This window comes from Erithacus rubecula (assembly GCF_903797595.1).
Source record: "Erithacus rubecula genome assembly, chromosome: 4".
Lineage (NCBI taxonomy): Eukaryota > Metazoa > Chordata > Aves > Passeriformes > Muscicapidae > Erithacus > Erithacus rubecula.
This window is the reverse complement of record NC_136686.1, coordinates 40,280,056-40,307,583: the sequence shown is the minus strand read 5'-3', so window position 1 is coordinate 40,307,583 and position 27,528 is coordinate 40,280,056. Positions and strand designations below refer to the sequence as shown.

The 27,528-nt window shown below is 41.6% G+C and overlaps 1 protein-coding gene across 2 annotated transcripts in view; it reads right to left on the bottom strand.

The window, feature by feature from the left end:
* Positions 1-240: 240 nt before the first annotated feature.
* The window catches only part of SLC38A1 (solute carrier family 38 member 1), a 32,839-nt gene continuing 5,551 nt past the window's right edge, over positions 241-27,528 (bottom strand). The window contains exons 2-16 of one of the 2 annotated variants that reach the window (XR_013774005.1): positions 25,332-25,407; positions 24,668-24,783; positions 20,155-20,228; positions 18,387-18,479; positions 17,989-18,070; positions 16,776-16,858; positions 15,831-15,889; positions 15,036-15,155; positions 12,830-12,909; positions 11,573-11,673; positions 8,322-8,440; positions 7,638-7,779; positions 7,431-7,528; positions 6,215-6,402; positions 241-3,060 (exon numbers count right to left, since the gene is read on the bottom strand). Coding sequence is in view for 1 of the 2 variants with exons in the window: in XM_079303953.1 (XP_079160079.1) it covers positions 6,301-6,402; positions 7,431-7,528; positions 7,638-7,779; positions 8,322-8,440; positions 11,573-11,673; positions 12,830-12,909; positions 15,036-15,155; positions 15,831-15,889; positions 16,776-16,858; positions 17,989-18,070; positions 18,387-18,479; positions 20,155-20,228; positions 24,668-24,783; positions 25,332-25,407 (1,345 nt within the window). In the remaining variant the exon portion in view is untranslated. Of the gene's footprint in view, positions 6,403-7,430; positions 7,529-7,637; positions 7,780-8,321; positions 8,441-11,572; positions 11,674-12,829; positions 12,910-15,035; positions 15,156-15,830; positions 15,890-16,775; positions 16,859-17,988; positions 18,071-18,386; positions 18,480-20,154; positions 20,229-24,667; positions 24,784-25,331; positions 25,408-27,528 lie in introns of both variants that reach the window. The other variant, XM_079303953.1, reaches the window with a different exon arrangement.

Sequence of the window (27,528 nt, the reverse complement as noted above, 5' to 3'; positions counted from 1 at the left end):
GTTTCATAGCTATTTGTTGATGCTTTGCTCTATATACTGCACCAGATCTAATATAGTTTGCTTTGCAAAAGCAGCATGCCCTAAATTCAGTGAAAATACTCGGATAAGGAGCAAGAGAGCATTTGCTACTTACGCCATTAAAATGATACATTGTCATCCCTTTGGAAGAGAATGAGTATGGCCCCAACATTAATTCAGATCACAATTTTAATGTTTAAAAACTAAGAGGTAACAGAGAGATCATAGAACTTGATACATTTTATTTACACATAGAAACTGAAAAACGGTGTTGTTTATTTAGACATGAGCAGCACAAAGTTAACAGGTGATGTTAACAGGAGTAAATGTTACCGATGACTCACTTCAACAATCTATTAGAGATGAGCTTGAATCAAGCATACATCATTCAAACAACATTGTTTATACTGGATCTGTGTGAGCCTTAGCATATGTTGGGACACTAAAAACAGGTTTCTATAAACAATGTAAAGTTCAAGTCTAGTGGAAAAATACCTTTACAGTTTATATTTTGTTGGCTATAACATTGAAAACAAAACATACATTGGTATTAATTTGAAAAGCTCTGTAGAACTGACTGTATATAGTTTTTTTTTCCCCTCAGATTTGTGCTCATGATAAAAGCAAATGTTATTTCAAGTTTCATTTTCATCCAAGCCCATAAAGTAAACACAGAAAAAAACCCCACAATTATTTTTAGATGCATTTCTTAACCTCCATTTTTCAGCAGCCCTGAAAAAACATTTCCATGCTTTACTAGTGAGAAAGTCTATGCAAGGCCTCTGATGGATGCACTCTCAGAACATACCCAGCCCTCCCCTCCCTCATTCTCATCCCTGGACACACAGCTATCCAACAACCTCTGCCTGTTCACAGGGTGGGAGATGCAAGCAGTCCCTGGCCAGGGAAGCTCTTGGCAGCCTCAGGTGCCAGTGTTTTGATTGCATGAGAGCAGCAGGTTCTGAGGCAGAGCAGCCACAGAACTCTGCAGAAAGGGAGGGGGCTGGAAATGACACCAATTACTCTGGTTGCTGCCAACCCCTGGCTTGTCAAACTTTTTTTTTCTTAACTACTGGCATTTCTGATGGCTGAAAATGGAAATGCAGAAGCTCTTCCCTGACTTCTGTTTGTACTAGTTGGGTAAATGCATGCCTGGGTACAACATGGCACAGTGCTAGGTCAAACTGCTGGCTGCAGTTTGCCATGGTTTCTTCTATAAAGCCTTTTCAGCACTTTACTACCAACTGACCTCAGCTGAGGAGGTAAGCAGTATCTGGGTACCAAAGGGGCCCTTTAACAAGGGAGGTATTCTACCCAACAGGAAGACTGGCAAACTTGCTGTTGAGAAAACAGGGAGTCACTGGAATTAATCCCAGCAATTTAACTGGACATTTTATTTATCTTTTTACTTTAGGGATGTAATTATAATTCCAAGTTTAGGATTTAACTTGTGAACTCTTGGGAGGAAGAAAAGGATATACATTTTGCTAAGAAGCTAAAGTATTTGTTTTTCTATTAAAATTATTCTTAATATGCAGAGCCTATCTCAACACTTCTATTCATAGGGGATAAACAACTGCAAAAATATACAGCATCCTATTTATTTACAATATGTATGTACATAAAAATGAAATTTCCTACAATACAACACAACTGCATAGATTTGTCTTCAGAAACGTAGGTATGTGTACAATTTGTGAATTCTAGACTTTCCAGTCCTGTACCTTTTATTAATTCATTACCTTTTTTTTTTTTCACAGTTTGTTACAGAAATCCTTACATTAGATACAAATAAAACATTCTTTGCTGTAGGTTATAGGAAATAAGGATTTTCTGACGCCAGGGGCTCTGGGGATTTGTTTATGAAAGCACCGTGGCGCCAGCTGATAAAGCCATCTCATGGAGCTGCTGATGGAGCTGAGTACATTCTGTGGTGCCTTTCTCCTACAGGCACTGGGGTGGGGCACTAGGACTGGAGGTGGGACACCACCACGAGAAGTTTAATTTTAGCTCTTAGCCTTAATGTAAGGTTCGAGCAAAGAAATATGTAAATTTAAAGATAAGCTAGACATACCATTAATTGTTACTGTTTAATACTCAATCAGAGAGCTGTGTTGCGCTTATGCATTGTAAGGCAGATGCACAGACAAAAGCCACACATCATCCAACCCACACTGGCATGTGTGACCTATTACAGGTGGAGCACAGGCTTTGGGTTCATATGTGGCTCAGAAGAGCAGCCCTGGGAGTGGATGAACATTCCCATCCCTGACCTCACGGGATGACACCAGCTGCTGTGCCCTAGGCTTGCACATGTGCCAGACATCACTTGGTCCGTGTCAGCTCTACAAAAGGTCTGTGCTGGTGCACAGATTTGGCATTGGCCCTCTGACCAGGAGCAAGCATCACCCAGAGAGGTCACTGCCCCGAGATACTGTTCCCAAATATCAATTTACTGTGTTTTACTACCTAGGCATGTTTTCCATTGGACAGAGAAGGGCAGATCTATTACCGTTGCTTTAAGCCCGTAACTATTTTCTTTGCAATGTGCTGTGGACTAGGAGACGCAACAAGGCAGTCTTTTAAGTGTAGGATTAACTCTTACAATCTTATTTTTAATCCCTGCTTCTAATTAGTCCTCCCTTGTCCCTCACCACTCAACTGTTGTAACTACACACAAGAATTTTAAAGTTTTTGTTGCAGTTATTAGGAGCAATTTTGCATCCAGTCGATGACACTTGCAGTGCTCACAATAGTGATAAACTCTCTATGAAAAGAAAGCATGCTATCACCTACTAAGTAGATATGGTATTCTGGATCCTATTAATTTTACAACAGAGAAACTTCTACAGCATTTCACTGTGCTTTTAAAATCCTAACTAATATGTGGGACTCATACAATCGTGGCTACAAGTTCACTATTCCAAATGAACTGAATAACAGCAGTACATTTTACAGATAACCTCATACAAATATTGTCATCCATCACTGATGTTGACAGTTACAGCAGGGTCTATTGCATTCTGTTAAGAATGTATAAACCTGATGAGAAAACAAAAAGCACGTTATTTCACGTTCATTACCACAGACATCAATAAACACATGATTCCTTTCCATAAATATCTATAAATATGATGCCAGTAAATTAGTCTAAGCAAAATTCCCTCTTTTTTTTTTTTTTTCTTTTTTTTTTTCCTTTTTTAAGAGACCCAGAAACAGAGTCTGTTTAAAGACTTAATATTTTGGGTATCTGTTTTTCAGTATATAAGACATGCTTTGGTGGTTCAGTACCTTGGGTAAATTCACTTCTATGCACACTCAGCTCATTCTCCCTACTTATTCAGTAAAACTCCAGTATACAAATAAACTGGGGAAAAGGAGAAGGCAGAATAGCAAAGAGGAGAGAGAGTAATAGTGATGGAGGAGACTTAGGAAGATGAACAATCAGTGACCCAACAGCCCTTCAAGTCGAAGGAAGTTGGGTGCCAAAACTCAAGGGTTCATATTTCAAACAGCAGACTATAGACTATTTGGGGGGAGAAGGAAGGAGGAGGGAGATGTCACATATGTGACCTTGCTGGAACCCTGTGCAACAGATCAGACCTCTAGCTCATACCTGGATACTTGAAAGTCATTCCCAGGATCTCATCTCTCACAACCCCCCAGTGCACAGAGCTGTGCTGCTCATTGATCAGTAGTAGATGAAAGATAAAGGGGAAGAAAGCAGGAGAGCTCGGTAGCATCTTGAGGATAACACTGTACAGCATTCTCAGGTCTGAGTCAGGATTTAAGGATAAATCCAGAGAGATAATAAGGGACCTCAAAACTTGAAATGCAATCTCAGCAAGCTGAGTCAGAGAATGGAGTGAGATGCTGGGCTTCTGCTGCAGTGGCCTGCAAAACGAAAATGACAAATTTACATCCCAAGCTGAGAAGATGTCTGGAAGGAGGTGCAAAGAAGAACAAAGCACAGGCTCCCCAGAGCTTGCCTAACACCTGGTCTTGAAGGCTATGGTACAGACTTCTCTTTAAATAAGGGCAGGGATCAGTACTATAAGGGGACAGCGCAGAGAGAACTGGTGACCTGCACCATCACAGGCAAAGGTCTGAGACCAGCCACAGTAAAGTACAAGGGATCTTAGCACAGGGATCCCAGGTACCTCAGTGGTTTGTGTGTTAAAGGCTGGGCTAGGGGCTGCCTGGGAGAAGGATGACACACCAGACACCTTGCTGGGAGAACATTTCCGGTGTTGTTCTTGCTACTGGGCTACTCCAGGTACTTGGGCAGCCTGTGGAATACACTCTGCCTTATTTCTGGATCACAGTGAATACTCGTCAGAGGCAAGCACCTCACTGCCTATGCTAAGGTACAGATTTGGATGTCTGGGCTTAGTAGGCTTAGTTTCAGCAGCATGAACCATCAGCATCTCAATGCCCAAATTCCTAGGATGGCCCCAAACTAACCTCTCTGGATATTATCCTTAGAAACCAACTTTCAGGGTCCTGAGATATGTTCTGTGATCTCAACTCTCAGTGGCTTCAAGCCATGTGGCACAAAGCAATGGCAACTGAGGCAATTCAGTAGGTCACAGAAATACCAATACCCCAGATAATGTGTCCCTAACTTTAAAAAGAGGAAGTTGCAATGACAGGCTCCTCACAGCTGATGATGGTCTGCTTCCTCAGTTACAAAGGGAGTTTTCAATGAAGCAGCTACTGAGAACAAGAGGGTCACTGCATACTGACAGGTATGGCTTGAGCATACCAAGGGCATCACAGCCCTTGGGCATGAAGTGGGGCTTCCTTTAGCCATCAGTTCTTTCTGTGGGAGCCATGTTCATATTCTGAGACACTTTTTGGCTTGCACAGTGAATGACACAAAGTGAACATGTTTACGCTGCTGGCAGTGCACTAATAGCAGATGTCTGCTCAGGACGGTGAGTGATCACCTGCTTAGCTTTTGAGTCTCTACAAGTGGTTCTCTACACCAGCTATAAGGCATTAGGCAAATGCTTATTCTGTGGACAACTGTTGCAAGTTACAGAGTTTCTGCTAGTAGCAATTCAATATCTTCTAACTGTTACGGAGAACTAATGAAAAATGTAAATGAAATCTTTCAAATATAAAAAGTATTTCTGTTCATTTAAAGAAATGTTGCAGATTTCAATTTACATTAAAAATCTAGTAGTTCAGCAGAGTGAGTCAAATCCTGCTCCCACTGCTGTCAAAGACCCCACTGACTTCAGTGGGAGGAGGGTAAGACACAAGAGAGGAGCCAGTCCCTACAAGGTATGGAAAAGGCATGAGGTATGATTAAATGCGTAGGTTTTGATAAAATTGGAGCTTGTTGGGTTTGGTGGTTTTTTTTTGTTTTTTTTTTTTTTCTGAGAGCAATGGGGCATTACTAATCAGTTTAATACTGAAGAAAATGCAGACTTCTTATGGAAATCTCCAAGTGTCTGCTTCTCTTTAGACTCAAGGATTCATGGTTGGGGGTCAAGTTCTGGTCAGCCTCCAACTCAAGTGTGCCAGAGGAATAGTGGCTGGTGGTGGTGGCTGTCTTTCTCCTGCTCCCTGCTCCACATCACAAAGACACACACACAGACACACACACACAGTCTGTTCCCCAAAGCCATGAATGGGCCAAGCCCTGGGGCTAGTTCACCCCCCCAAAACATCAGAGAGAAGCACCAGATTTAGGACCTACGCTTACACAGCGCTCAGCTACGCTCTCGTGGTGCTTTTCATGCCTGTATCCAGAATGCTACACTTAACCCAGTGAGGCAAATGGTGCCTGAAACAGCAACAGAACAAACAAACAAACCAACAAACCAGATGCATACAATTAGAGAGCAGAGTTTTGGCTAAAAGAGGGGGGAAGGATGTGAATGGACAACACTCCAATTGGAATTGATAGCAACAGGCACTGCTGCCCTAAAGGAGCAGAGCTTGTGGCTGGAGGGCAAAGGATAATAATGGAACAATGCAATTCATGGGTGGAAGAGGGGAAACTAATTGTGATGAATTTCTATGAGCGATGCTTATAATCTCATGGACAATTAACACAGACTTTTTGCTGATCGGAGAGTGATATGCCTGTTGGAAGAATGGGTCTGTTTTCTGTGAGGAAATACTTCCATGACAGTATTTTCAGTACTGGATAATCATTATTTGGATTTGATTTGAGTAAACTCACAAAAGGTGGAATAGACAACAGAACGGATGGTTGCGATTTTGGTGTGTAGCAAACAGGGGTATCTTCTTTTGAGAAGAAGGTGAACTTCAGTGGCCTTCATCACTGCCTCCTGATTGTACCCAGTCATAGATGACCAAGGGAATGCTCACTAGGGAAAACAATACCCCCAGTGCCAAGAAAAGAGAAGCCTGGAACAAAAAAAAGGAGAGAAGATTAATGAATAAAAAGAAAAGACAATAAAGTATATTAACTTATCTTAAAGAGATGTACAAGGTGATGTGTCAAAATTATCAGTTAAAATGAGCTAGCACTTCTGGTAAAGACAAGACCCACAGATAATTAAACAGATTAGCATCATTAATAATTACATGCTGAACACCAAACTAATTTTTTTTTCTCCTTTCAATTCACTTCTTAAACACTGATCATCCCTAAAGAGGATTAAGTGAGTCTGTTTTTAGGACTGATCAGCTCTGCTCTTTTCAAAGCCTCACAGAAATCACTATATTCTTCCCATTGGACACGTGTTCATCAAAGTTCAGCAGTTTTGTCATGGGACCTGTGGATGCAGCCAAAGTGGAACATGTTTTTTACCTGTCTGCTTAGAGAAGAGGTCTGATTGTACAATGCTTCCAGTGCATGCCCTGTTAGACTGGGAATACACAGGAGTGTTGCATCTTTTCAGCTGCAGCACTCTCTGGGGCTCACAGGAAATCTTTCCAAGGTCCATTCCTATCTGCTCATGCATGCCAAACAGCTAACATAACACTTCAGCTGACTGCTTCATGTGGAACCACCCTAAGTCTGACTCAGGTCCATTAGAGCCACGAGGAATACTGCAAACGGAGCACTTTGCATGCTTTCTGGATCAGCACACAAGCAGAGAGAGCTGCTGTGCTGAAAGGCTTGCTGAAGTGGGCTGGAGGGCTTCTTGCACCCTGCTGATGGCTACTGCTGCTTGCCAGCCAGGGAAATGCCTCATCCCATAGAGAAGGGCCTCCCCAAAACACAAGATGCATGGCATGGCCCCTGCACCAGGGGACTCCCAGGGTAAGCAAAGGAGAAGGGCGAGCACAGCTGCCAGCTGACTGGAGCACAGAGGGAATGTAATGTAAAGGAGCTCACACACATGTTCAGATTAGGTCTGCTTTGCACCTAGCATATTAAAGAGAATGATGAGGTGGAAGTGTTGCACTGATGGGAATGGAATGCATACCCAAATCCTCTGAGTCAACTTTGATCCATCCTGCTGTGTAATTTTTAAATACAACGATGAAGGAAGAATGAAAATCAGCATATTGGCAGAAGTGACCCCTGCAAAATTAAAATGAATGAGTTTTGTTAACTGTCAGTAACAGCGAGGTATTGTGTTGCTGATTAGCAACTGTTTTTTTATTAGTAGTACAAAACCAGGATACTCTACCTACAACTCCAAAAATATCCTTCATGGATGGGATAAAAATGACTAACAGGTTGATGATAACCAAAAGAACAAAAGTAACCAAAACATGACGGCATAAGTCAAATTTTGTTTTTCTGGCCATCTCGAATAATGATGAACGTACCTGTAGGGGGAGAGAGAGAGACAGAGAGGAAGTTTTCTGTCAAGAATAGTCTATGAGCCAGTTCAAAGCTTCCCATGTTTACTTTAACTAGTTCTTGATGTGACAAGTGCTGCACAGATCTGGGTTGCCTGAAGTAATGTCCTTTGAAATACTCCTTAAAATTAATTTATTATTTCAGAACCGTAGGTACATGTGCATGTGCAGTAGGATATTCCTCTCTTTTCAACATGCCTTTTTGAATCCTTCTCCATTTAAAAAGGAACTTCACCTCTGAGCCTGCTCCAGTAAAGTGGTGTGATGTAAGAGAGGACCCTTGCAGATTCAATTTAAAACAGGTTTATTACCAAAAGCGATTTATTTATTTATTTATTCATTTACTGCACAGAGAACTTCTCCAGAAGTTAGTAGGAGTCTGGCATGATAAAAGACTAATCCAAGCTCAAGCTGATTTTGTAGTCTCAGCCACCACTGGACTGTGTTTGAAGGAATGTGCTGTGTACAGCTGCTGTCAAGTTCCAAACCAAGCAGACCTTTATACTTACAGTGAAGAACAGCACAGGCACGGTGAGTATCACCGCCACGATCACTGCCAAGCGCACCGTCAGGATGAGGATGTCATCTTTGCTCTGGTATTTGTGAAGCAGATCTGACTGCACATTCTCTATGGGAAAGACAGTAAGGTAAGTGTTCTGGCAAAAAAGGGAAATTAGTTCACAAAAATCATTGCTTAACAACAGGCTTCTTGAACAACAAGTGATTTATCTGTAAACAAAAGAGTATGGAATGAAACATCCTTGAGTTAAAACAGTGCTTTGAACAAAATCCCAATAATCCTATTATTCCAGATTAATCCTTTGGAGGCCTGATTTAGGAATGCATCTTAATTCATGACAGCACATGCCTAAGTCTAAGGTAATTTTCACTGTAGGAAAGACAACAGTGAGACATACATGAAAGCTTGCTTACATATATACATATATACAAAAATAGGTGAAGTGAAATCAGCTATTTTTTATTGGTTCTGTGGATTATTTTTTAAGTTTTAAATTATATAAAAATAAACACATGCACTGCAATGGCTGAACTTAATATAAACTGCAAGGTCTTGAGCTAAATTAGTCTAAACAGCAAATAAACTTCCAGCAAAAAGCAGTGCCCCTGTCCTCAACTGAGAACAAAACCTGTCTTGGGTCAGCTCTCAGCAGGACGCTCTGACATTTGCACTCAAATCCTTCAGCAGCTCCTCTGAGAGCTGCCAACAGAGCCTGCAGCTCAGCTCCATGCTGGCCAGCAGCCCCAGCAGCCAAGACAAATCACAGGGGGTGCTTAACGGGGAGGTGCTGGCATTATTTAATACAATCTCCTGCCAAAATGTTTCCTTGAAGCAGTGATAAATAGTGCAGAGAAGATCTACATGTACTAACCAGCAGGAAAACCAAGTTGCTGAGGGACCTACGTGTTTGCTTTGCAATTTTTAAATATCCAGGAGCAATAATCTAAAGGGGTGGCTGTTAAGCATGCCACCAAACACACCTGCAGCCCATTTTTATACCCATGTTTTGTTTCTGCCTGCTAATCTTAGAAAGCTGGTGGTAAAATATAACAGCTCTTAAAGGGAACTCAGTGGCCACTTCTAATTTACCATCTTTGGCACTTGGCAAAACCTCATGTATTCCTGGAGGCAGAGGAATCTGTCCTGTGGCAAAATGCCTACACTCCCCCCAGGGCGTCCTTCTGGGTAGAGACCACAGGTTAACACCACCTAGGCAGTGCTTGAATCCCCACCAGGAGAAAGAAAATGCTCTCCCACCTCCCTGCAGATCAGGAGTGGGGTTTTCAAGCCGGGCACATGCACAGCTTCTGCAACACAGAGCTTACTCTGCTCCTGCAAGCACAGACTGCAACTTCTGTACCGCTCACGGGCTGCAGCCAGGTAGGAAGTGAAGGGCAAGGCTTACAGTTGAAGGTCTGTTTTCCTTTCAGCTAGATACACCACAGAGCCCAACCACACTGTGACCTTTTAGGGGAAGAAAAACACCTCTTTTCTGTAATTCTGCAATGTAAATATAGTCATCACTGCAACACTTTTGAGAACACAGCAAACAGACAAGTACTATTGGTGTAAAGAAGAAATGGTCACAATAAAAATACTGTTCTTACCCAGGTAAGGGTAGAGAAGAGGGTTAGAACACTGTAAGTGAAAATATGAAAGGTAAAGTCTTTTTGGTCTCAAGGGGAAGAAGGAGGAATTCTACATTCCTTCAGTGCCTTTTTTTTTGCAGCCTGTCACTGCACTGACACTGCAGAAGCCCCAGCAGAGCTCTCCACAGCTTCTACCTGTGGGCTCTCAATGCTGGAGAGCAGGGATGCCTAATATGGGGAGAGGCACACAAGACACCCCAGGGATTCCTCCGCCATTCCCCCTCGGGAGGGCCAGAAGGACGCAGCCCCTACCTCCTCCATGGACTCCAGACCCTCGTCCTTGAGGGATGTGGGAGATTCCCAGAGAGGAGCGCCACAGATCTGCCTCCTCAGATCCCTGGGGCAATCACATCAGAATCTCCTCCCTGCCAAAGCGAAGGGGTCCATGCTGATTTACACCCACTTGCTCCCTGGGGCTGCTAATTTGATGCATCTCTACGAAAATGTGTTAGGTGGGAGCAGCTGGATGAGAACGGCTGATGCTGTTGTCACTTGCAGCCTATTTGTGGGTTTATTGGGAAAATTAGAACAGATGACCTCAAGTTACTTCAACACATGTATACTCAAGGCCTCATAATCAGAATGAGAGTCTGAGAAAGCAAATATGAGATAGGTACACCTTTGGAAAAAAAATGCCACGGTTCATATTTACTTTTTTTTTTTTTTCTCTTGCAACTGGTGGCTCACAAGGGACAGTATAATGAATGAGTAGGTCATAACAAAAATGCCACTTGGAATAGGGTGGTGAAGACTGATGGGTGACTCTGAGGTAAAAGGCAAACATCAGCTTTGTCACCTGTCTTGTAACCCCTTAACGGTCCATGGAAAAAGACACCATTCTCATGATACTGGAACATGAGAGTTCCATGGGGAACATTCCCAGGAGTTTCTGGGCAACATTCATATTTTATCCTACTTTACAGAACAATTGTGCCTTTAGGGCATACATATTGTATCTTTTAGTGATACAACATAATTTTTTTGTCAGCTGAACTGATACGCATGTAAAGAGACAGGGTGGGAGTCTCACACACTGAGATAACCATTCTTTGGTGGCTGAGCTGGGACAATGCTCAAAGTTTCCCCCCCTTCACTGCCAGTTTATTTAACCAAGACCTAAAGAGGTCAGCTCTAGGGACAAAGGGAAAATATTTGGTTTGCTGTCTCTATGATGAAAGTGTTACTAAGAAAGTGAAAAAGCTGTGATGGCCGATTTGTTACTCATTTCCTAGGACCTGCACTCAAATCTGTCTCAATCTTTGCAAATATGCATGCTTCAGCCATTACCAATGCACACATCATTCAGGTGAGAACCTTGGAACAAAATCTTAGTGGGGGCCAGCTAATCCCCAATTCTGTAAAATCTCTCCTTCATATTTTGGGAATGCCTTTTGCAAATAATAATTTCACTTGTGCTTTTCATCCACAGGGGAAAAGGAGGAAAGGATTTATACCTTCAATATGAGAACTTTAAGGAAAATTATTTGGAAAAGTGTTTTAATATAAGTGATGGGACTTCCCAGCTGGGATACACTATTGATTTTACATGTATCCTCTTTCTACTCTGATCAGTAAAGAACTGCATACTTACCGTAGAAAGTCAAATAGCCAAATATGGCAGTCATAAAGTACATCAGAAACATGGCAAAAAATGAGATATTTGAAACCAACTGCATTTTTTTCTGTGAACGGCTGGAGAAAGAACAAGAAAAGAACACATAAGAATGGTTGGGCTGGATTTTTCCATAGCTGTTTCAAAATGTATTAGGTGTTTGTATAAGCATAGTAATTCTGGGGAGACTCATGAATACATTTTCATTTAAAACAGAAACTCACTGACAGCTGCACAAAAAAGAAAAGGACTTGGGAAAAGGACCCTGCTTGGAGCTTAGTGAAAAAATAGTGGCTGTGACCTGTGGGTCTGCTCCATGTCTGTATCTGCTTAAACAATGAAACCATGTGGAGAGAGGATGACCCTGAAACACTCTGATAATCAAATTAAAAGGTCAAAATGCAGGAAGTATAAAATTATACAGAGAGAAAAACACACCCCAAGAATAACTGGATAGAAATATTTGTGTCCCCATGGATAAAAAATACTGGATTTATGCTGACCAGTAAATAGGTTAAAGTGTAAACATTTAATCTTTAGATATTTATTCTGAAACATTCACACTCCAGTACCTAAACTTAAGACTTTTAAACCCACACAAGGATGCCCTAATAGGTACCCAGGAACCTGCTCAAGTCACTTGAAATTTGAAGCACCCAGCAAGTGTCTGAAGGCTGAGAGCAGTCATGGGTCTGACTGACCCTGACCTCTCCCCTGGGGCTTCCCCATGGTCCAGGACCCCACTGTAGCTGCCCAGGGCTGTCAGCAGTGTCACAGCAGGGATGTGTCCTGCTCCCCACAGCCCATACCAGGTGAAGGTGTCAGTGAGACAGCAGTACCAACAAAGGTCTTTTAGTATCAGTAAGGCTGAAAGCACTTTAGTTTTCCTGGTACTGCAACAGATTTTTAGTTGCACAAATGCTGCAGAACAAATGCTGTTAGCAGAACACACGCCTCTCCTATGCCAAATATCAGCCTCCAGAACTTGGCTCTCCCCAGGCTGCTGTGTACTTCCAGGGAAAAATCCCAAGTATTGCATTATTCTCCACCTCCCTGGCCCCTGCCCCAGGGGCACAGCAAGCCTGGGAGGCCAGATTTCCTCGCTGACGCTTGTTGAGTGTTACTAAAGCACACCTCTGAGTGGCACAAATGATTCAGAGCAGCTCTGTGCTAACATTTTCCATGTAAAACCGTTCAAAATAATAAACTGTTAAAAAAATAAAAAGAAAGGCTTACTCTTTAAGTTCGCTGTAAATCGGGAGGACTGATGGGTGGCACACAAACGCAAAAGCAATGGTAGGCAAAGCGTACACGGTCTGTTCAGAGAGAATTCCAGAAAATAAGTTAAGAAAAAGTATTTCCCCCAGTGGTGTGAAGAAATGTTCCATGTTCAACTACCTCAGCTCCCAGCTCGCTGGACTCTTCAACTGAACATTGAGAGCCTTCCTGAGAAGGCAGAAGACCTGTCAATTAGGATGTATTTAATGAAATGTGGAAAACAGCACGCTTGCAACAGGAGGACAAAGTCTGCGTTGGTGGTGTGAGTGCAGCACTGACTGTGCTGCAGAGCACAGAGCTGGATGCCACACTGCTGCTGGCTTTGCCCACTGGGATGGGACTGCCTGCCCAGCTAGTGCCAGCATTACTAGCACAGTGTCAGGTGTGAAAGGGACGGATGGTGTCACCGCTACGCTACCCTGCCTTGGCATGGAGAGGGGCGCGCACCCATGGTGCTAAGGCTGAAGTCCTCAAGAGGAAGCCCGAATCCAGACTGTAAGAAAAGAGAACAGGAATGCAGAACTTACAAATAAATGGATATTTAAGGCACCAGACTGAATCCCTTGATTTCCCAGGCCAACAAAAGGACTAGGAAGGCTGTGGAGGAAGCATGCTTTTTCTTGGGGAAAGAGAAAGACCATTAGGTCACCAGAAAATGCAGGAGGTCTCCAAGTGGGACCTCAGACCCTTCTCCACTAAGAACTTGAGTGAGTTGCAGTCCTCAGCCAAACTTCAAAAATGGCATCAGTGCTCAGGCACTTCCATTCTCCTGAAGGAACAGGATGAGCAGAGGTCACAGGAAATTACAGGTCCTCCTCTAAGGACAACATGAGTCCATTCTATATGCTGTCCTGCCCTCTGAGATGTGCTTGTGCTGGTCACAGGCATCCCCTTCCCACACTTGACATCCTGTGGTGCACCCTAGGCCTGACAGATTCAGTAAATGCACTGGTTGCTCTCCAGAGGTCTTTCCTTGCCCAGGCCTTTGCCCCCTCTCTCTCAGAGCACAGTACTGCTGTGGTGTCTCCATCTGCAGGGATATTCAGAAGATCCCTGGACACAGTGCTGGGTGGCCCTGCCTCAGCACAGGGGTTCAACCAGGAGACCTCCAGGTCTCTGCCAACCTGGATATCCTTCTGTTCTGTGAAACTGTCCTGTCTCTCCTCTCACACACTGAAGTTGCTAAAATAACTGGCAAATTGCTGGCCCTGATGGACCAGTCCTTCTGAGGTGCCTCCACTGGCTCTGAGGCAAATGCTGACACCCACTGCAGAAGACAACTACCCTTCAATGCTTTTTGAAATAAACCTGCACCTAAGCTGCCATGGCACAAGATAACTAATTCTTAGTCCATCATGCCAGATCTGGAGTGATGGGTACTCCCAATCAAAGAAAAGTTTTTCACTTGGTTTCTTCAACTGAAGCTGTCAGGATAAATTTTCAAAGTATATATTTTGTGCACGCCTCTGCTATAAATGTGGATTCCTTATGAATGTGACTAAGACCTTGAGGACCATGCCCTGATGGATAAGGTGCTGTTTCACTGGGAGCAGTGCATCCCAGCACAGCTGACAGGAGCCATCCTCCTGCTCCCACAGTTACAGACAGCTGCCCTCTCACATTCTCTTACACCAGCTTTTTCTGCAGCTGTGTGGTGATGAAGTATCCAGCCGAAAGGCAACCAAATTTTTACTGGATTATCTTTCAACCATATCCTTTTCACAATCCAGTTCACCACATGGCTACAGAAACATGTGCCTTGTTACAAAGAAGTGGTTTGTGTGCAGAAGGACAGAGATTATGGGCTTTGGATGCAGGCATGGCCTCCTCAGCCTCTCCTGAGCAATAGCCTAAAGGCACAGTTGCAGCATGGATAGTAAGCAGCAGTGGAAAGGAAAAACTTCCTAAAGAAAGCAGTTATTGTTCAGTGGTAGCTTGGGCTCACAGCCTTAACATATCTACTACCAGGGCAGGAGAAGACTGCAAAGAGGCACATGCCCATGGCATCTCTGTAAGACTGGGCAAGGAGACCCACTGCATTTACCACGGGATCACAAGTGCAACCATGGAGAATCAGGCCCTTTGTGCTGATCAGAATAACAACATGAGGTGTCAGTGCATATATTATGTGAATTAAAAGTAAGTATTATAAAAAGAAACATACCTTGGAATTAAAGATAACATACTTTGGCTTACACGTATGTTCTGAACTATTTGATAGGATAGATAATGTTGCATTTAGCCCTTGTCCATCACAGGGAATTTGAAACTTCTTGTAAATAACCTAGAATAAGTGCAGAAAATAGCAAATAGGTAAAACAATAATAAAAAGCAAATTAAAATTAAAATATCAGGGTAATTGTGGGCATCCTGGCCTGTATCAGCAATAGGGTGGCCAGCAGGGGTAGGGCAGTGATAATTTCTCTGTACTCAGCACTGGTGAGACCTTCCCTCAAGTGCTGTGCCCAGTTCTGGGTCCCTCATTACAAAAAGGACATTGAGGTGCTGGAGCATGGCCAGAGAAGGGCAACAGAGCTGGTAAAGGGCCTAGAGTGAGTCACAAGAGGAGCTGCTGAGGAAGCTGGAGATGCTTAGCCTGCAGAAAAAGAGGCTGAGCAGGGACCTTATCACTCTCTACAACTGCCTGATAGGAGGCTCTAGCCAGGTGGAGCTCAGCCTCTTCTTCCAGGTAACAAGTGACAGGACAAGAGGAAATGATCTTAAGTTGCAACAGAGGGTGTTCAAATTGGACATTAGGATTTTTTTTTTCACAGGAATGGTTGTAAAGCATTAGAAAGACTACCCAGGGAATTGGTGCAGTCACTATCCCTAGAAGTGCTCAAAAAACACACAAGTGAATGTTTCACTTGAGGAATTCTATGGAATTCTAGGAATTGTTCACATAACAATTCTATGATTCTAAGTGACTCATCCGACAAAGAAAGTGAGCTGAACTTACCACTACCAGGAAAAATACCATGCAGCTTAATGAAAATCCACTGGTATAGCCAAGGTATCCTGAAAGAAATTAAGAGGAAGTCTCATACAGAATAATTTTATTATTCTTATCTTAGTCTTTACTGATCTCTGCTTCTTCATGAGAAGCTCAAATGTATTAAACATTTAATATAAATTAATATGTCTGGGCAAGACAAAAGCATGTCCTGCAGGTGTGGGAGTCTCCTGAAATCTTTCAAGTATTCTAGCTTTTGGGCAAGCCTGAACCTTGCTCTGACCTGTTGTGACTTCCTCAGGGTCACCTTTACCACAGTTTAACTAACCTTACTTTTAAAAGATGCTGTGGTAATTGAAAAAACCAGAAATCATGCAATTGCAATCTGAATGTGATCCAGGTTCCCTCAGTCACATCAGCTGAGTTTGGGCTTTTGTCACAAAAGGAAGATCCCAAATGGACTTTGGTGCCAAATGTTGTTACCAGAGTGGTTTTAAAAAAATACACCATGTACTTACTGGCATCTCAGTAGGTGTGGATTCAAACTATTCTTTGTACATATCTCACTTCAAAGTCCAAGACTTCCAATTAACCTCACCAGTAAAAATTTTGATGCTGATAGAAAAGTAACATTTTTTGTAATCTCACCATTTGTGAACCTGTTTTTATGAATCGCACATAAAACTAAATTACCTTATGAAATGAAGACCCTCTTAACTATATTTTTTAAAATAAATTTCCACAGTTGTGTGGCTTATACTGGACTCAATCACTGTGATAATTTAGGCCTACTTGTTTCAAAATGCTCAGAACACAGATTATTTCTGGATCAGGGAGGCTGCTTAGATAACAATGAGAGCATATTTTTCTTATTATAGTTGAATTGTCAGTTTGGCCATGAGTGGCATGATGTCTGGGTTCCTTTTCTGATACTCAGCATTTTCATCTTACCTAAGTTCTTCAGGAGACATAAAGGGAGGATTATACAAAATGTCACTGTGACAACAAGAATCCGCCCATCCACGTACCATTCCCTGCATAAAACATTAAAAGCAAAACATACCATGAGCACATCTCAAACATTTTCTGGTTTTCCTTGCTCAGTCATCCTCTTTGATTGCTATACTGAGGGAACTATCTTTGGTCTCCTTACTCTACAAGCTCCTACAAAAGGAGAGAAGGGACCACATCTTGGCTTTGTAGACTCATAAAGTAGCTGTGGCACAGCTCTGACTCAGGCAGGGCAGATTTTCAGGGTCACCAAAGTATTATCCTACCATGGAGACTGGTGCATGGGTCTGAGAGGCAGAACCACCACCTCTGTAACCTGACACAAGCCACCCTGCCATGATGACAAATGATTGTGCAAAGGGCCCAGAGAGCACATTGGGGCTGGGGGGCCACCACGAGTCATTTGCCAAACCACCCAGGCATGGGACTGGAGCAGCAAACCAGCTATAGCACACTGGCATGTACTAGCTGACCCAAGTCTGCATCTCCTCTACCAAAGTGCTTTGCATCCTATTGTAAATAAAGAAAGATAAGAAGGAGCAGTGTTAGTGATGTTCTGTATGACCTATTTTCATTGCTTGCTCCAGTATAGTAGGAAAGCCTGAAGAATGGAATCTCTACCATCTTCCCCTACACTGCAGCACACTGTATAATCCAGTGCAAGGGGTATTCACTAGTATAAAAAAATGCCACCCCTTCATAAAGTGCAGAAATCTTACTATTGTATTCTGCAGTTGTCATATGCTAGTATCAAAGAATTTCACTCTGTGAACATTGTTTCAGGGGCAAAATCATGTAAGAGGCTGAGAACTCAGGGAAGCACATAGTATCTTTAACCTGCATTGTTCCCAATATCTCAAGTGTTGCCTAACACTATAAAATATAGGATTCTATGATAAGACCTTTGTATATAACAAAATGCTTCATGAAAAGCTGGTGTGCAAAAAGGGCAACTAAAGCTTTCATTTCCTATCCATCTTCTCCTTCCCAAATTTGTCTTGTCTTTTATTAACCTCCTGAGATATTCCTTTGAAAATCTACTTTGATAAATCTAAAGGGTATCCAATACTTCACAGCTTTTGTAAACATAAGCTTAAACTTTACTATAAATGTTAAATTCTACAGTCTAAGTACCAGAACTAATTCAACTTACAAAAAAGTTTCTTCTTTTCCCATTAGAAACTTAATGGCAGAAGGTAGCTCATTTTTGACTATGAAGAGATAGCTCAACATTGCTGGAAGAAGAAGAAGAAAATTTTAGAAAACGGGTAAATTAGTTTGTGGAACAAGTACCAAGAAGCATCCTTAATCTTTTCCCACATGAGTGTCTGATGATAGAAGAGCCCCCCAAAATATGACTGACTGTAAATTACTGATCACTCAGTAATGCAGTATGTTTAAAGGGCTGCAGGCAAAATGATAACCACAACAATACTGAGCAGCATGAAGATCCCTGGATATCATGGAGAGAAGGAACCTGACTTGTTTGTAGCTGTAAAATTATTGAGATATTCCTGGGCTTTGTTATTGAATATTCCTTATTTCCTTTACCTCCAATATTCTGAAGAGATGTAGCTCCAAAGACAATCATTTTCCCTGGAGTACCAAAGACCTGCTCACCAAGCTTTTCATACACCATGCAGCCTGCAGGAGAAGAAGAGAAAGGTAACAAACTACTGAAAGCTGTTGAGTCAAAGCACTTACAATTCCTTTTCAGCCAAGCACCCATCTATGCAGCCAAACCTGCCCTTTGCAAGTAAACAGAGAGCTCTCTTGTAATTTCTAGGGCTGAAAATTATGTAGGAATGTTTTCTTGATTTCTAGAAATGTTATTGTTGGCTACCAGCCACTTCTGAAATTGAAGTTTTTAATGAGAGTCTTACACCCCTTTAATGAGTCTGTCTATACCCTGAGTGACATGCTAAGTTCATCCTCATCCCAGCATATTAAGTTTTGCACCTGCAATGAGAGTAATGTAGGAAGGCTCCTCTCCAGAAAAAACCCAACACAGCAGGATCCACAAGTCAGCCCTGGCAGCCTGGACACACACTACTGCCAATCTGCAGCTCTGCCTGCCCTGACCAAATGATCAAATGAGGACAGCCACTGGTTTAGAGGATCATTTATGGCTTCTAATGACAAAGCCTTAACTTGTGAATTCTCAATGTTGCATGTTTTTAGTACAGCAGGAAAAGGTGTAAAATGTAACTAAAATTTCTTTTCAACTATCTGTCAAGCTTGTGAAACTCCTCTATTAATTGTTTTTTTTTACTCGGCTCTGATGTAGGCTTTTAAGAAGACTGGGCATTGTGAAGATGGTGAGATACACAGGAACAGCAAAAAAATTACTGCAGATATTATACTGGGCAGATGTTTTTTAAAATATATCCCATTATTTGGGATAATTATATATTAATTATTATTATAATATAATAATATATAATATAAATTATAATTATCTGGTTTTCTCTATATTATCTTACAGCTGATATTTCTGTTTTGAAGTTCATGTAAAAAGTAAGCTTGAGATTAAATGTATCAACAACAGAGAAAACAGGACTTAGATTTTGGGAAGTAATGGGGCACAAATGTACCCACATTGAGGAACCTGTACCTAGCTGAAATAGGCAGCTGCTGACATCACACATGCTGCAACAATAATAATGTGTGTCCAAATAGCATATTTAAATATTACACTATTCTTGTGCTCAGATTATTTTTTTAAATATGGCTTCAGACATTGTTAACAAGGAAAGAGGCTCTTGGACTTCAGAGCACATTGTAATTTGATATAATACTGTAGGCAACTTCTAATTTCTATGTTTATACAGTGTATCTGTGTTACAGTTACACTTCTCTCTGTGAAGGAACTTCTATTTTATTCTAAAGAGAACTCACCACAAAGAGTATCAGGAGTTTCACACTAACCACTAAGGACAAACTATTACCAGGTAAGCTTCACTATAGGCAAAGATTCATTATATTTCATTTGCAATTTGATTTGTAATGCAAAGAAACTATATGAGCTGTTCCTTTTAGCTCATTGAAGATAACATTTCTGGGCAGCAGAATTCATTCTTTGTCATAAGTTTTTCTCTTTACAGTGATGCTGTTCTCCATTGCCATGCCACAAATTCTTCAAATTCTTGTTAATTCTAGGCTTCTCTTCTGACCCAAAGTGTGTCAGATTTTCCTATCCCATCAGCAAAGTGATAGAAACCCCATCTTACATATCTTACACAAAGCACCTGGCCTCATTTGAACACTTGTCACCTCTTTACTTTTACATTCTACTGAATGGTGTAACTTCTTAGATTACCTGTTTCCTTTGAACACACCAACAGGAGATGTATTGAATAAATAGAAAGCAGTGTGACCGAAACCAAAAGCAGCCTAAAAAAGAATGAAAAATAAAGTTTACCATATGAGGTCTGACATTACAATATTTCATGTCAGGTCATGTTCCTATTGATTCTGAGATAATTTGTTATTCTTCTGACAATGCAAAAAGCCCTAAAATACATGTGATTCACATCCTGCTTGCAGTTCCACAATGAAAGTAGAAAACTCTGCAAGTAGAGGGATACAACCAAATAAAACTTAGTAGAGCTGTAGAGCATAGACTCTTAGTGAGTCACACCTCCCCATACTGAAAAAAGCAAAAATAAAGTTACTTTATCTGATAGGAATGAAGATTAATCAGAGCACAGACAAGTCAGATATGTCACTCAAAATCCATTCTAAGGTGTTTTTTTCTGGAAGCAGAGTGAAAATTTAACAGAGAGTCCTGTATTTAAGGACTTCCATAACAAATGAAAGCATCTTTTCCCAGGACAGGTTTCATATGCTGCCAAAGGGGTCCCCAAATGGCTTTTTATGTGCCCAAGGAGGAGGAAGATGTGGGCAATTAAGGCATGACTGGCTTCCCTTGGGAATAAAGGCTGCAAGCAAACACTTGTACTTTGTCCAGGTAGGGATTCATGTTCACTCACTGATGTCAGTGCTGGTCTGACATGATCCATAAATTAACTTCACACAGAAGAATTGCAGGAAGTAATGACCAAACTGTTTGTGTAGGGAACTTGAAGGCACAAATGATAATTAGTCAGTGCTGGGGGCCAAGTGCATAAAAGCACATTTTCTCATTGCTCAATGTCTTGAATCCAAGCACCATGTGTGCCTTCCTCTCCAACACTCTGACACACAAAGACCTGATGATGTTTTCATGATGTGTGCGAAGAGCATTCAGACAATCTGCTGGCAATTCCTCCCTTTATTATGACAACCACCCTCCGGACATCAAGAAAAACAAGGCTAAAATTCAAGAGAAAACAAACTGCTGCCATAGATAGGCAGCAACACATCTTTTTCATAGGAATACATAGAAAGAACAGAATGAGAAGCCTCCTCCCCCCACTATTTTATTAGTTTAGACTGGAAATATTTTAGTGCCAAATAATGACCAGCTAGTTTCTTGGGGCCAGATGAGCAGGGAGAAACATAAAGAGGTAATAGGAGGAACTGTCCTTTCACCAGCAAAAAATGATGGTGAACAACAACACACTCTTTGTACAGCCCTAAGGGTGTTTCTCCTTGAGAAGGTGGAGAAGGGAAGGAGGACTGTGCTGGCTGAGGTCACTCTGGTCCATTTTTTATGGATGTGCTCCTGCCCGTGTTCCCTGCCGAGCGTTCCGCCCTGCCTGCAGACACAGTGCTCAGCCCCAGTGCTCAGCTGCTGGGGCTGACTCACTCCCAGCCCCAAATGGCTACAACTCTGCATGCCAGCATCCAGTCTGTCTTAATATTAAAAGCTTCTGTTTTTCAGGCACTGAGCTCATGGAGCCTCTGCAGTGGTAAAAATAACACTCCCAGGCAGCCAGGTATTTATCTGATCTGCAGTCCTCAGCTCCCCATAGGGTTCCTACAGACACTTGGCATTTTCATTAGCACTGTATGAAAAACTTGTTTGTGCTAGGACTTGGGTATGGACAGGAATACTTGTGCCAGAATCACCCCTTGGAAAGGAATTAAAATGTCCATGCCACTTGCTCTGTACAAATTCAAAACAGAAGGAGGGGAGCTTGTGCTGCAGTCCCAAAAGCATTCCCCTACTTCTTACTGTCTGCTTTCAAAGAAGTGCTGGTAGCTATGGAAGCCAACAGCAGATGCAAAAGTTATCTTCCCCCAAAAGAATAAACAGTTTAGGCCAGAGGACTGACACAGTGTTGGGAAGAACAAAGTGCTTCTGTAATGCCACTGCTGTCTTCTCCCAGATAAACTGAAACTTGTCCCTGCCCTCTGTGAAGTCCCAGGCCAGAAGACCTGTGAGGCTTATAAAGTCACAAGAATTATTTCACTGAGCAGTTCTGAACCCTCAAAAGGTGCAGAGGATGGAAAAGCACAGGGTTTGCTCTCACACAGCCTCCCTATGGGCTGGATTGATATCGATACTGACTGATATCAGTAACTATAATAAGTTCCTCTGAGTTCCTACTGTCACCAATTTTGCCTAGAAAGTACAATGCTTTGTTATGGCACTGTTAAGCAAATAAGATGTGACACTGCCATGTTTATTTTGCACATCTTATGCTCAGGATATCAGATCTGAATTGATTCAGATGTTCATGGCAGTGCACATTTCACACTGCAGGAGCCTAAAACTTGTGAGAGTGGAAAACAGGCTGGGCCTGCTTCATTAGTGCTGAAAATGCTCCCTTAATTTTTCTGCATCTGCAGAATTTTCAGGGATGGTGCATGTCAATACTGGATAAAGCAACCTAGAACCTTTCCAGAACTGTGCTACTCAAAAGCAGTGAATTTAACATCTTTTTCATGTGCAAAAAGCAGAGAAAGTATTGTTAGGACTTAATCACCTGCAGAGCAGAAATGATTTATCTGTGACAGTGACAGCAGAACTATACATTTATGGGGAAAATGAATGAATTAGAGTGTAAGAAAAAAAATCTATCACTAATAGACTAGGTTTAATGCTGAGATTATGGCATGAGAGCAGAACATTTAAAGCAGTTCAACTTTCAAGCCTAACTACAGACACCACGTTAGGATCCTGCATCTCCAAGCTTCAAAGAGGGAAGCTCTACTAGCCTGCTTAGTTAGGCCCTCCTAACTTACTTCCCTTGATCTCAGCTGGCTGCTCTATTTCAAGGCCAACAGATCTAAAGGTATCATGAATCTAATGAAAAATGCTATCCACTTTTAAATACACAGAGTTAATTTTATAGAGAACAATGCTGTCATTTACTGAATGAGACCTCCACATTCATGTTTGGCAGTTTTTTGTACAATATGTTGGTGCAGATCTACACACTCAGGTTGAGCTTAGTCACCAACACACCTTGCTAGAAGTTCCTCTGTGTTGATGCCTGTCTGATCTACGTCACTTAAAAGAAACTGTGTTTGTACATCCTTTGGAACAAACACGTCACTTAACTCTCATAAAAACTTCTGAAAGAATGAGAAGAGGATGTGTTTATGGTTTATAAAAAACTAAAGCAGTAAGGAGAAATTGAGGCTGTTCCTATGCTGAGAGCCTATTATCACAGAAGAGGTAACTTCTTTTTCTCTCCTTATAGTGATGCCTTTTCAGGGCTACCTAAAAATAGAGGCCTAAGGCATCAACAGCAGTTATTGCAACCATCAGTTTGTACTCTCAGAGATGGAGCATGGGTGGAATATTACATACAGGTTAAAGTACTAGGTAAAAAAAGCAGCAAAAGTAAAATAAACCATGTCACTCTGCTAACAAAAGATGTAAATTACAGCCCAGCCTAGCTTAGTGACAACACAATAATGAGACATTCTACGCTCCTAAAGTAAATGCATTAACTCCTTTGATTACTCTTAGATTTTTCCAACCACAGTGAACTGTAAGCTAGCAGCATGACTCTAGCTATCCTGGCACAAAACTCCAGAGCAGATGGCTATATGTACCACTTTGGCCATTTACTCTGCTTTATCTACGACTCAAATTATGTATTTCCCAAAATCTACAAAAGTTCTATTTTTTTAGATTTGACATTCAAGAAATGACATCTCTTTAAAGCAATCTCTAAACTCAATAACTATGTTTAATAATTCCCAAATATTGTAAATTATTGTATTTCTTCTCTCAATGAACATTTATCACTGAAATCTGCACACAATTCCCAACTGATTTCTTAACGTTTCAAAATGAAACGTCTCGTACCGAGATCCAGAATAACACTTAGTCATTCAATGGCACTGTTTCATTTTTAAACTATTAAATTCTGCTTTATAAAAAGCCTCCTTTTTTTCCTGGAGTTAAGCAGTCTACCTCAATTCTTTTCTATACTAAAATCTTGGCTGTATTTATGTTGGCTTTCAAGGATTCTCACTGAATAAACTGTAGGAGTGAGATGAAAACATTATATGCAACATATAAAGGAATATAAATATTCTTGCTTTAAAAAGAGTGTTTATTATACCACGCTTTGAACAAAGCTCTGGAGTTCCTGTGACACAAGGAAGAACTAGGTACTAACTCACTGCAACTATTACTACTGAATATTTTTGATGTCTATGTAGCTTGCAGAGCACAGGAAAAATCCCTGCCTATGTCTGTAGTAAATAACATGGACTTAATTTTCTCTAGCACTACAAGTAGTGGCTTTTTCCACAAAAAGATTTTACTAAAAAAAGATGTCCGAAACTTGTAGCTAATATTTTCAGGCTTGAATGCTGCACCTGATTATACATGGACTATAAATCCCTCCACTTGCTGGCAGTGCATGCATTCTTTAAAACACAGTGAAATTCCATGGAGATCAGCTACTCACCACATGAATACTTACAGAAAAAGGAGAATTCCTGTGTTGGCCAAGGCAAAAGCAAGACCCAAAATCCCACTGCCCATAATTGCATTGCTGAGGTTGAAGACGGACATTCCCAGTGAAGTAGTTCCTGGGATCTGGAGAAATAAAGACAGATGTGTCAGAAACAGCTTGGAACAGAGCAGGGAAATACAACCCTGCTTCAAAACCCATGGTTTGTGATGTATCAGACATAAGTAACTACTGCTATGGAAACAATTTAATAAAAAGTGTTTGAAAGAGGAGAAAGTGTTGCTGAACTCTGTCACAGACAGATTTTGTAAACTGACCTAAATGGTACAGGCGACACACAGCTCACACTGCACTTTCAGTTTTAAACCCCATCTTCCACTACATCTGAGAAACATCCTGGACGTGTAATTTATATATGGTAAAGCCACAAGAAACCACCACAACTTCCTGCCTAACACAGGCCAGAGGGGTTCCCTTGCCTCAACCCAACCAATATGCTTGGGGGTTTTGTCTTGGGGTTTCATTTAAGTGCTGATCCCAGGCAGTTCCTACTGGAAAATGAATTCAGTTATAGTTGTGTGTGCCCAGCACTTCTGAACAATGTCTGAAGGCCTTTCATATACACAACATGCAATTCATCTTGACAGAGAACAGAGCAGTGAGAGAGACTTACATATTCATCACATTTCTTCTTCTCAAGGTGACTGTTTGTGAGACTTCTTCTGCTTTCTCGATCCGAAATAAACTTACTGAAAAAAGTCAGAAGAATTTATTTCCAGCAAGTGCTTAGAAGATATGAACACATTCATTCCATATGCAGCATGTGACTACAAAATACACAATGTACAAAAGCTGTATGTAAAAAGAGGTGAAACTCATAACTGTTCAATGAGCCAGATTATGCCTCACTGAGGCAGCGTACATTGGGAATCAATAAAGGTAACATCAGCAGAAGATCAGAATAAATGTGTACATATACAAAATATATGTATATACAAAATGCCTGAAAGAAAAGGAAAGAAGGAGAATCTTTCCTTAGGAAAGAAGCAGAATCAATTTTGTGGATGGAAAAGTAATTTGTTTGCACAGAAGCTAAGAGGAGATACTTTTCCAGGGTGCTGCAGAAGCACATGTTGACCCCTCTGCTCCCAGCCCCAGCATGTGGGGTGAGCATAACCAACACCACTCTACAAGGCAAGCAGCCATCCTCTGCAGCTGAGTGAACTGTACTTACTCCTTTCCCTCGTTATCAGGCCCTGAAGGTCCTGTGAAGCAAGTACAACAAGAAAGCAGACTTCTTCCCCTCCCTATCGACCTCAAGACTCCTGGGCACCAGCTCAATTACTTCCTGCCTTGCCAGGCTGGATGGTCCCAGGGACACAGCCCATTAGATAGTGCTGATGACCCTTCCACAGAAGAGGAAAGCATAACAGCATCCTGGGCACTGACTATAAAATCAAGCAGTTTTAAGTCCTAAGTGGGGAACTTGGGACTGCCACTGGCCAAAGACAAGCCCCTGTCCTCTGCATCCTCCAAGGATTATGGGAGAGCTTATATCCTTTTACAAGATTTTTGAGTCGAGATTATGACTGTATACTGATAAAATAAACCATAGATTAAGATCTGACCCCATCTGCTGAGGATCCAGGTGACTAGAAATTTCAAGTCAAATTGTCCTGTAAATTCTGTATTATGCTTCTTACAGATTATACTGCTTTGATTCTGTTTGTTTAAATCCTGTGTCATTCCAATCATAAATGCTGTGCTACACTAATCATAACACCCTGCTAAAAAATAAAACTTTAATTGTAACTATGAACTACTGTCATCATCATTCTGCCAAGAATCCCTAAAAGATTTCATCTGTCCCCTCCCTGTCAGGTGGCATTGCAAAACTCTACATTGCCACTAAAACCTTAAGTTGCCACATAGGGTTGGTATGGCTGGAGTGAAGAGGAGGAAGATGTGACACACATGCCAGTGCTGGCTGGACAGTCCTGAACCAGGCAATTTGGTCTGCTGGTACACTGTTCTGGGATTTCCACGTGTCTTTCAAAACTCCGTGTTGAATTCATCATACTGCAAAATTAAACATTCCTGTGCAGGGAAACATAGACTAAACAGCTTTTCTTTCTCTTTACCCTTTACTTGTTCTGTGTCCTTGATGTATCCACATTTAAGAACTTACTGTCCCTCTGTGGCAGTGCTGGCATCCTTGGGATTTACGACACTTCTGATTTGGACAAGCTGTTATGTTCTCACAGATCGTCTCTTCAGCAAACATTTTAGTTTGTATAAAGCATTCTTTCAGCTTTTCATCTTTTGAAGGTTTATGCACAATTAAGTCCCTGGCATCTTTGCTAATCCACAGATGGTTCTTAGTCTGCACTGGCTAATGCCTCAGCCATCGTACACGTCACATACCTAACCAGGGGCTGTCACCAAGTGTCAGAGCCCATTTTAGCTGTAGCTACATTAAGCTGGCTCTTCTTAAATTGAAACAGACAAACAACACTGAACACAAACAGCAGCACTGCTGGTCCTTTCCCACAGTGGGAAACATCTACTGGCCAGGGATGTATAGTTCAAACTGTGACTCAAGACTTTGCATCATCTCAGTACATAGAGCAATATTGAGGCTGGTAATAAATCCATAAGCTTGTAAAGACAGAACTTGAGCAAACTTCCTTTCTGCCCCAGCTGTGGCCTAATTACTAGTGATATGTATGCTAGAATAGCTTCTAAGGCTATACCAAAATCATGCAGCTATAATGCTGCTGACTTGGCTTCCACAGCTGATACACTGTGCCTTGTGTCTTTAACACTGTGTTTATGCCTCAGATCCGGCCATAGATGGCAAAATGTAAGCA